The 8,782-nt window shown below is 53.4% G+C and overlaps 1 protein-coding gene across 1 annotated transcript; it reads right to left on the bottom strand.

Moving 5' to 3' along the window:
- Positions 1-481: 481 nt before the first annotated feature.
- On the bottom strand, positions 482-1,414 carry LOC310923407 (olfactory receptor 14J1-like; the record flags this gene model as incomplete). The annotated part of the gene is made up of 1 exon (XM_083885424.1): positions 482-1,414. One exon carries the CDS (start codon positions 1,412-1,414, stop codon positions 482-484), a length of 933 nt encoding a protein of 310 aa, XP_083741550.1.
- Positions 1,415-8,782: the final 7,368 nt, after the last annotated feature.

Here is an 8,782-nt window from a genome sequence, read left to right as displayed (position 1 = left end):
CTGCAGCCCCGGCACTGCCACCCCCAGCCCTGTGCCCGGCCCCGAGAGCCCTCAGGCCCTACAGCAACACCAGGGCCAGGAGGGCAGCGGGGCAGGGCCACGGCAGCAGCACTGGCAGCACCAAGGGCTGCTGCTCCTGGGCACAGCTGCTGTGCCAGCCCTGATCTGCCCCCAGCTCTGCACACAGACATTGCTGCTGCAGCTGCACAGAAGGGAACAAAAGGGGCATCTCTGCAGAAAACTTGGCTGGGAGATCCTTCAGTTCCTTTAAAACCACCAAGAGTGCAGCCCCTCACTGACACAGTCTGTGGCCACAGAGAAAATGCAGAGAAACAAAATGAGAAATGGCACAAATAAACACATTTCTTTGTGGATACGAATTATGAAGTAAAACAAAGAAAGATGAACTCCAAAATGCAGCAAACAAGAAGTATCAAAGATGAATTTTATTACACATGGTTTGCAGAAATTGGCCAGCAGTTTAATGTTTCTGAAAACACCCAGTTATCAGTCTCCTCACTGCAGCCTTGAGCTCCTGGTTCCTCAGGCTGTAGATGAGGGGGTTCAAGGCTGGAGTCACCACCGAGTAGAGAATTGACAGGGCCAGATCCAGGGGTGGAGAGGAGATGGAGGGGGGCTTCAGGTGAGCAAACATGATAGTGCTGAGGAACAGGGAGAGCACAGCCAGGTGAGGGAGGCAGGTGGAAAAGGCTTTGTGCCATCCCTGCTCAGAGGGGATCCGCAGCACAGCCCTGAAGATCTGTACATAGGAGAAAACAATGAACACAAAACAACCAAGTACTAAACAGACACTAACTGCAAGAAGCCCAAGTTCCCTGAGGTAGGATTTGGAGCAGGAGAGCTTGAGGGTCGGGGGGATTTCACAGAAGAACTGGGCCAGGGCATTGCCATGGCACAGGGGCAGGGAAAATGTATTGGCAGTCTGCAGGAGAGCATTGAGAAAGGCACTGGCCCAGGCAGCTGCTGCCATGTGGGCACAAACTCTGCTGCCCAGGAGGGTCCCATAGTGCAGGGGTTTGCAGATGGACACGTAGCAGTCGTAGCACATGATGGTCAGGAGGGAAAACTCTGCTATGATAAAGAAAAGAGGGAAAAAGAGCTGAACAGCACATCCTGTGTAGGAGATGTTCCTGGTGTCCCAGAGGGAATTGTGCATGGCTTTGGGGACAGTGGTGCAGATGGAGCCCAGGTCACTGAGGGCCAGGTGGAGCAAGAAGAAGAACATGGGGCTGTGCAGGTGGTGGCCGCAGGCTGCGGTGCTGATGACGAGGCCGTTGGCCAGGAGGGCAGCCAGGGAGATGCCCAGGAAGAGGCAGAAGTGCAGGAGCTGCAGCTGCCTCGTGTCTGCCAATGCCAGCAGGAGGAAGTGGCTGATGGAGCTGCTGTTGGACATTTGTGGTGTCTTGGCATGGGGATCTGTAAAAAAATTAATCATAGGACAGTTTGGTTTGGAGAGGACTTTCAATATCCCAGCACAGCTTGGTGGCACTTTCCCCCCACTGCCTGCCCAGGGCTCTGCTGCCTGGAGCTGTCCCTGCCTGCAGCTGCTTCCCTGTGCCCAGGGCTGGGCCCTGCCAGTGCTGCCAGAGCCCAGCCCAGCCCTGGGGGCTCAGCTCTGCCCTGCAGAGCCCTCCCAGCTCAGGCACTGCCCAGGGGCAGGTCTGGCTCTGCAGGCTCTGATGGCAACCTCAGAGCAACTCTAAGAAGGCTGGAAAAGTGATTCTGATGCTGCCTGCAAGGGGCCCTGTGCTGATTTCTGTCAGTGCCTAGTTTAGTAAGATTTGAGACAAAATTACTTGGTTCTTTTTTCTCAACCTGAACTGAGAGGTGAATATCTATGTGCAATTTCCCATCTAAGTAATACAGAGCAGTAGATTAAAAAGCAGGATTTTTCCATTTATGCAGCCCCTGCCTCATTTTGCTCCCTGGATAATCTACTTGGAAATGTTCTACAGTTAAATGTCATGTTGAGAGCACTCCTGAACAATTCAGTATCCTCACCACACAAGGAGAACACTTCCAAGCCTTACCAGCTGTCTCCTTCCACCCACATCTTGTCCCCCAGTGCTGGGAGCAGCTCCCAGGGCTGGCTGAGAGCTGTCCCTGGCAGGCAGCAGAGTCCCTGCCCCAGCACAGCGCCCTGGGCTGCAGGACCCTGCTCTGCAGGACAGCCCTGGGCACCCCTGGCTGCTCTACACAGGAGAGAAGCAGAGAATGTACTCACAGAGGCTGTAGGCATTGGCATGTTCCAGCTTTAGGAGAGGACTGCAGGAGCTGCAGCTGCATTGTCCTGCAGCCAGAGGTTCCTGTGCCAAGGGCTGGGAGTGATTCTCCCCCAGGCACTTGTCAGCCCCTTCCCAGCCCTGAGTGATTGAAGCTCTCTGTGCCTGTGTGCTGTGCCCGGGGTGGCTGCAGGCAGTGCCCCAGCCCTGCTGGGCTGGGAGAAGAGCTGCTCATCAAGAGAAATCTGTATTTGAAGCTTTTCTTGGTTGCCAGGAGCTGCCTCTGTGCCAGGAGCCCTGCCCAGCTCAGCAGCACAGACACAGCACAAGGACTTTAATGACCCTCTTGGGGCTTGTGCTGAGGCCCTGAACATCAGAGGGAGATGATGAAACCTCTCAAGAACTCCAAGTCAGAATCCAACTCCAAAGTTTCTGGAAGTTTTAATGGGTCCCACTGAGGGACAGGAGAGAGAAAGTGTCCCCAGGCCCCAGGCAGAGCAGAGAACTGCAGGCAGTGGTGACAGGTTTTTCAAAGGACTTTGGGTTTTGCTTTTGCCTTGGAATCTCTGTGAGGTTTGTGCAATCCCATTATCTGCTGTAATTAGTCCCTTGAGAGGCTTTGTCAGTAATGACAGTCAGTGGGGCTCATTAATGCTTCAAGATACTTTAGTTATTTTAAGGTACTTGGAGTTTCCCTTTTAAAACTGACTGTATGAGAGGTTTGTGCAATCATGGCCCCAATTATCTACTTTAACAAGTCCCTTGGGATTCTGAGTCAGTAACAACACTCAGTGGGGCTCATTAGTACTTCAGGGTACTCAAAGTTTATTAAGGAACTACTTTTTGACACTGAGTCTGAGTGCTGTGTGTGATAATTGGCCTCCAATTATCTGCTTTAATGAGTCCCTTGGGAGTTTTGTATTGACATTCAGTGGGGCTCATTCATGCTTTGAGATACTCAAGGTGTTTAAGGTACTTTGGATTTTCCTTCCCACACTGAGTCTCTGAGAAGTTTTTGTGCAATCCTGGCTTCTAATTCTCTACTGCAAGGACTCCACGAGGAGCCTGTATTGGGGATGGACCTCAGTGGGACCCAATAATTCCTCAAGAACTTTTGAGTTTTTCTTCTGACTTTGACTCCTGGAAAGGTTTGTGCAATCTCCTCTCAGGCCCTGAGGTTCCAGGGCTCAGCACCAAATGCACCACGGGGCTCATTAGGATCAAGCAAGTCCTGACAAACCATGGCTGTGCCTTGATTTCCCTCTGGTCTGGTGCAGTTCATTAGGAAGTTTTCCTACTGCAGTTATGGAGAAAAGTTTCCAAGAGCTTCTAAGAAATACACATTTCTATTTGAAAGGATGTATTTTATTACTATTCTCTTTAGAGAAGAGGTGATTGCAGCCTTCAGTATTGATATTGATCCAGGGACTCCCCTAAGCAGGTCTGGCCAGCTGAGAGACGCTGTGCCTTGAACTCTGGCCCAGTGTGGACAACCTTGCTCCACATTCCCCAACCCCATCCTGGCTGTCCTCACTCACCTGGGACCTGCTTTGCTTGCAGAACTGCCTGCATTCACGCAGAGAGGGATTTCCTTCCTTTTTTAGAAATCTAAAACTCTTAAGTTTCAGACACAATCCTCAAGTGTGTGCCAAGGCCAAGGTGCCGCCAAGGAGGTTCCCCTTCCCCAAGGCAGAACCATGCAAGGAATGATTTAGACACACAGGAAGTTCTGCAAGAAACACAAATCCAGAGTTGGCTGAAGGCAGAATTAGACCAACTCCTGAAGGCCAGACAAGCTTTGAACTCCTTGCAGCTCCAAGCTGCAGGTGGGTTGTTGGGAGGTGTGTGAGTGAGCCCAGAGTGAGGGCAAGGGAAATGCAGAGAGGCCTGGAAGTGCTTGTGTGCAGACAGGCAGTGGGGAAGGGCAGTGCTGGTCAATGCCCCATCCCTGGAAACATTCCAGTCCAGCTGGGAAAGGGCTCTGAACAACCTGATCTGCTGAAAGATGTCCCTGCTCATGGCAGGGGTTTGGATGAGATGAGCACTGCAGAGCTCTTCCCATCCAAACCATTCCAGGACTGCACGGGGACAAGGGGCTGCTCACTGCCCTCCCTCCACTCCCCTGACTCCTCCTTGTCTCTGCTGGAGCCCACATCCAGCAGCCAAAGGCAGCCCCTGCTCTGGCCTTTCCCCCCTGGCCCAGGGGCTGCCAGAGCCAGGGGGGCACAGGTGACCTTTAGGCTCTGCAGGGCTCAGGCCCAGCGGCTGTGCCAGAGTCAGGGCTGAGGTGACACTCTGTGGGCTGGGGCAGAGGCCAGGCAGAAATGAGCCCTGAAGCAGCAGCTCTGCAGTGGTGGCCACCAGGCCCGGGTTGCCAAGGGAGGCTTCTGGCCATGGCCTGGAAGCAGCTGCTGCTGCCAAGGTGCCTTTGGTGCCTCAGGCTCTCCCTGGCACAGCTCCCAGCACGGCACTCTGCACTTGTGCCCGAGCCCTTCCCTGTCCCGGGGCTGGCCTGGGGCTTTTCCTGCAGCGGGATCTGCCCTGGGCCTGGCACAGGAAAGGCAGTTCCTGCTGGAGCAGGAGGCTCTGCCTGCAATGGCCTCAAACAACTCCAGCAAGGCCCTGTTTTCTTAAAAATTGCTTACTGGAGTAAAATTTCCTTATAATTGTTAGACCTCCTATACTGTGTAGTAAATTACTCTTTTTTTATTGACTCTGTGGTGTAAATGAATCTTTCTATCAAATCCAGATCTGAATCAGTCATAGCTGTATTTATAGAAATATATATAGTATTCCATCGTTTATCCTGTAGGACAAATTGCATTTTGGTTCAATTCCACCTGTCCAATCTTTCACACATAAACTTTTGACAAAGTCTGGGACTAGGATTGGATCCAGCAGCTCCCAGTCTCCTCTCTTAGGTGGAATTTTAAAAGTCTAGACATCCTGGAGGGGTTTGAGGATCCATGGTGGCTGTTGGGTGTCATTTCTCCACCTCAGGACTCAGCAGGAGTTTCTCCAATGCAGAAATGAAGTTTTTGCCTGAAGCTCCCACTGTGCCCATGACAGGAAGCCCTGGGAGTGTCTGGGACATCCCGGCTCTTTGGCAGCCTGGGCACTCCTGGGGTGTCACCGTGGAGCCCCCGTGAGTGCCTGTGACAGATGGGTGCCTTTGCAGCCCAAGGTGCCCTGGGATGTGCCCATGGCATGGCTGGGACTGCCTCTGCCCACAGGGCTCTTGAGCATCCCAGCTCAGGCCTGGGGCCAGAGTCCCTTGCCATGGCAACCATTTGCAGTCCCATTGCCAGGGCCAGGGGATGCCAGAAGGGATCCCAGAATGGGCTGAGTTGGGAGGGAGCCATCAGGATCCTGGAGTGCAACTGCTGGCCCTGCACAGGACAGCCCAACAATCCCAGCCTGGGCCTGGCAGCGCTGTCCAAAGGCTGCTGGAGCTCAGAGAGCCCTGGAGCTGTGAGCCTTCCCTGGGAGCCTGTTCAGTGGCCCAGCAGCCTCTGGGGGAAAAACCTTTTCCTGAGATCCAAGCCAAAGCTGCCCCGAGTCAGCTCCAGCCCTTCCCTGCAGTCCTGTCCCTGGGCCCCAGAGGGAAGAGGTTCCCACAGCCCCCAGCCAGGGACCCGCTCCCAAGGCTGTTGCCAGGGCAGCCAGGGCTGGCACCAGCTGTGATGCTCGGTTTCCCTGGGCCGGGCTTTAGGAATGGGATTGCCCAATTTCCTGCTCCCGCTAAAACCGTGCTGCCCCTTGCTGCCCTCCAGCCTCCCACAGAAAGTACAAAAGGCAAAGAGCCCAGGCTGGGATAAGAAGAATTTACTGGTGTCCTGGGTTGTCCCTGCGGGACACCAGGTTGACTAAAGGAGGGGTGAACCGGCCCAGGTCGGAGCAGGTCAAAGCTCCCGTGGCGGTCAGTAGCGGGATCGTGCCTGTGAATAGCCACGCCAGCGTAGCCTGGGCAACACAGAGACACGCGGGCTCCTAGAAGCAGAAAAGCCAAAGCCAAAGCCAAAGCCAAAGCAGCAGCGGAGCCCGCCAGCAGGCCAGTGCCCGCCCCCCCTAAAGGGGACGGAACACCTTCTTAGACATAACAAGGGAGTCCACGATATGGGATTATGGGATAGAGAGCACTGTCAACCCAGGACAACTGGTAACAGCAACAGGATAAGCAAAAAACTGGAACAGAAACAACAGTTATAACAGAAGGGATAAGACAAACTATATACAGGGAAAACTACAATAAGATCAGCTGGCTCTTCCTGGCCACAAATTTCCTCCTTACCAGAAAGGACACCCTTGTCCTTGGGAGAGAGAGAGAGAGAGTTCTTTTCCTGCCCCTGGAAATGACATGAGATGGGATCAATTACAATGACAGGACCATGGCCAGACCCTCATGTTCTTCAATCCCACTTCACATCATTGCAAGGGACAGGAAAAGGGACAGGTGTCCTCCCAGCATGGATCACAGGGAATGTGGGTCGCCAGAGCTCTGATGGGTCCTCTGATGGGAGATGAAGTTGGAGACTCACATGAAGCTCTTCCCACAGTCGGGGCACTCTCAAAGCTTACCTTTCTGGTGCTTCTGTTGGTGTTGGGTCAAGTGAGAGCTCCTGGTGAAGCTCTTCCCACACTGGGGACACTCGTGGGGCCTCTCCCCTGTGTGGATGCGCTGGTGGGTGATGAGGGTGGAGTTGTGCTTGAAGCCCTTCCTGCAGTCGGGGCAGCGGAAGGGCCTCTCCTCTCTGTGAATCCGCTGGTGCTTGAGGAGATTGGAGCTGGTCTTAAACCCCTTCCCACACTCGGAACACTCATAGGGCCTCTCCCTAGTGTGGCTCATTTGGTGGATGATCAGTTTGGACCTCCGGTTGAAGCCCTTCCCACATTCCCCACACTTGTATGGCCTTTCCTCAGCGTGGGTGTTCTGGTGGTGGATCAAGGTGGATCTGTCGCTGAAGCTCTTCCCACATTGCTCACACTGGTAGGGCCGTTCCCTGGAGTGGATCCTCTGGTGGCTGATCAGGTTGGATCTCTAGGTGAAGCTCATCCCACATTCCCCACACTCGTGGGGCCTCTCCCCAGTGTGGATGCGCCGGTGCCTGATGAGGTGGGAGTTTTGCTTGAAGCCCTTCCTGCAGTCGGGGCAGCGGAAGGGCCTCTCATCAGTGTGAATGCACTGGTGTGAGAGGAGAGTGGAGCTGGTCTGAAACCTCTTCCCACACTGGGGACACTCATAGGGCCTCTCCCCAGTGTGGATCCTCTGGTGGGTGATCAGGTGGTGTCTCCGGTTGAAGCTCTTCCCACACTCCAAGCACTTGTGGGGCTTCTCCCCATCATGAAGCTGCTCATGGACCAGCTCAGAGCCCTGGATGAAGCTCTGTCCACCTTCTCGGCTCAGGGTGGATCTTTCCTCCTCAGAGCCCCCTGGGATGGGTTTGGAGCCCCTTCTCCTGTGGGATCTCTGGGGCTTTTCGTCCCCGTTGGATTCCTGTGCTGTGCAGGCACTAAAAACTTCATCTTCCACGAGGTTCTGCCGTGGAGATTTTTCCTCCCTGGTCTCCACCCTCAGCTTCTTGTCTGGGGGAGGAAGGACAAGGAGAGGACGGGATTTGCCTCTGTGCCAGAGGGAAGGGGAAGGAGATCCCCCCAGTCCATCCCCAGCAGGTCATTGTTGGCAGTGGTGCTGTCCTGCAGCCGGGGGCCGTGCTGGGCTGGGAGATGGAGCAGGAGAGAGGGGGAAAGGGGCACTGACTTCCTCCTCACCTGCCTGGCTGTCCCGGGGCATCTTCCTCTTCATTGCAGCCTAAACTAAAAAACTAAAAGTTAAACTAAAAATTCAGTAGTGAAGGAAACCCAAAACAACAGACAAAGTCAGAATACAACCTGACACCCAGTTAGTCAGGATGTTTGTGGCTGCAGTCCTCCTGCAGTGACAGATGTCGTTTTCTTAAAATAATGATCTTTCAGAAGGGTGTAGTTTTCCTCTGATGGTCCAGTGGTGGTGCAGATGGGTCTGGTGCTCCTCTGGGAATCCAGTGGAAATAGGCTGCTTCTGGTGTGGTTTATATCCAGGTAGGAATGCTTGGCTCCTCCCTGTGGGTGGAGCATCTCACAACGGCATGATTTACTTTTATCAGTCATGCAGTGAACATCAATGGCCCATTAACAGAAGATAAGCCCCTGGAGAGAGGATGGGTTGTGGAAGAGATAAAGAACACTGCCCCACCTGGATTTAACAGATGGGAATGGAATACAAACTTTTGGTTCCATCTTGCACTGCAACCCAAGACTCTTGGTCGAATGCATATTCATGAAGACTATACACATTTAAATATTCCTTTGTGTCCCCATTTTCTGGGAATTCTTTAGCTTAGTTCGACCCCAACCTCATCTTCCTAAAGGATGTGCCATAATTCAGATGTGATTTTAAGTCTTTTGTGTTTTATTTCCTTTTGAGGCCACCTGGTCTGTGGTTTGGCAGTTATTGATGGCCACAGGCTCAGTGGTGGATTCCTCCTGGCTCTTTCTGTGTT

The sequence above is a fragment of the Zosterops lateralis genome (genome assembly GCF_965231275.1).
Source record: "Zosterops lateralis genome assembly, contig: HAP1_HAP1_SCAFFOLD_52, whole genome shotgun sequence".
NCBI lineage: Eukaryota > Metazoa > Chordata > Aves > Passeriformes > Zosteropidae > Zosterops > Zosterops lateralis.
The sequence above is the reverse complement of the archived record's forward strand: the minus strand, read 5'-3'. Positions and strand labels throughout refer to the sequence as shown.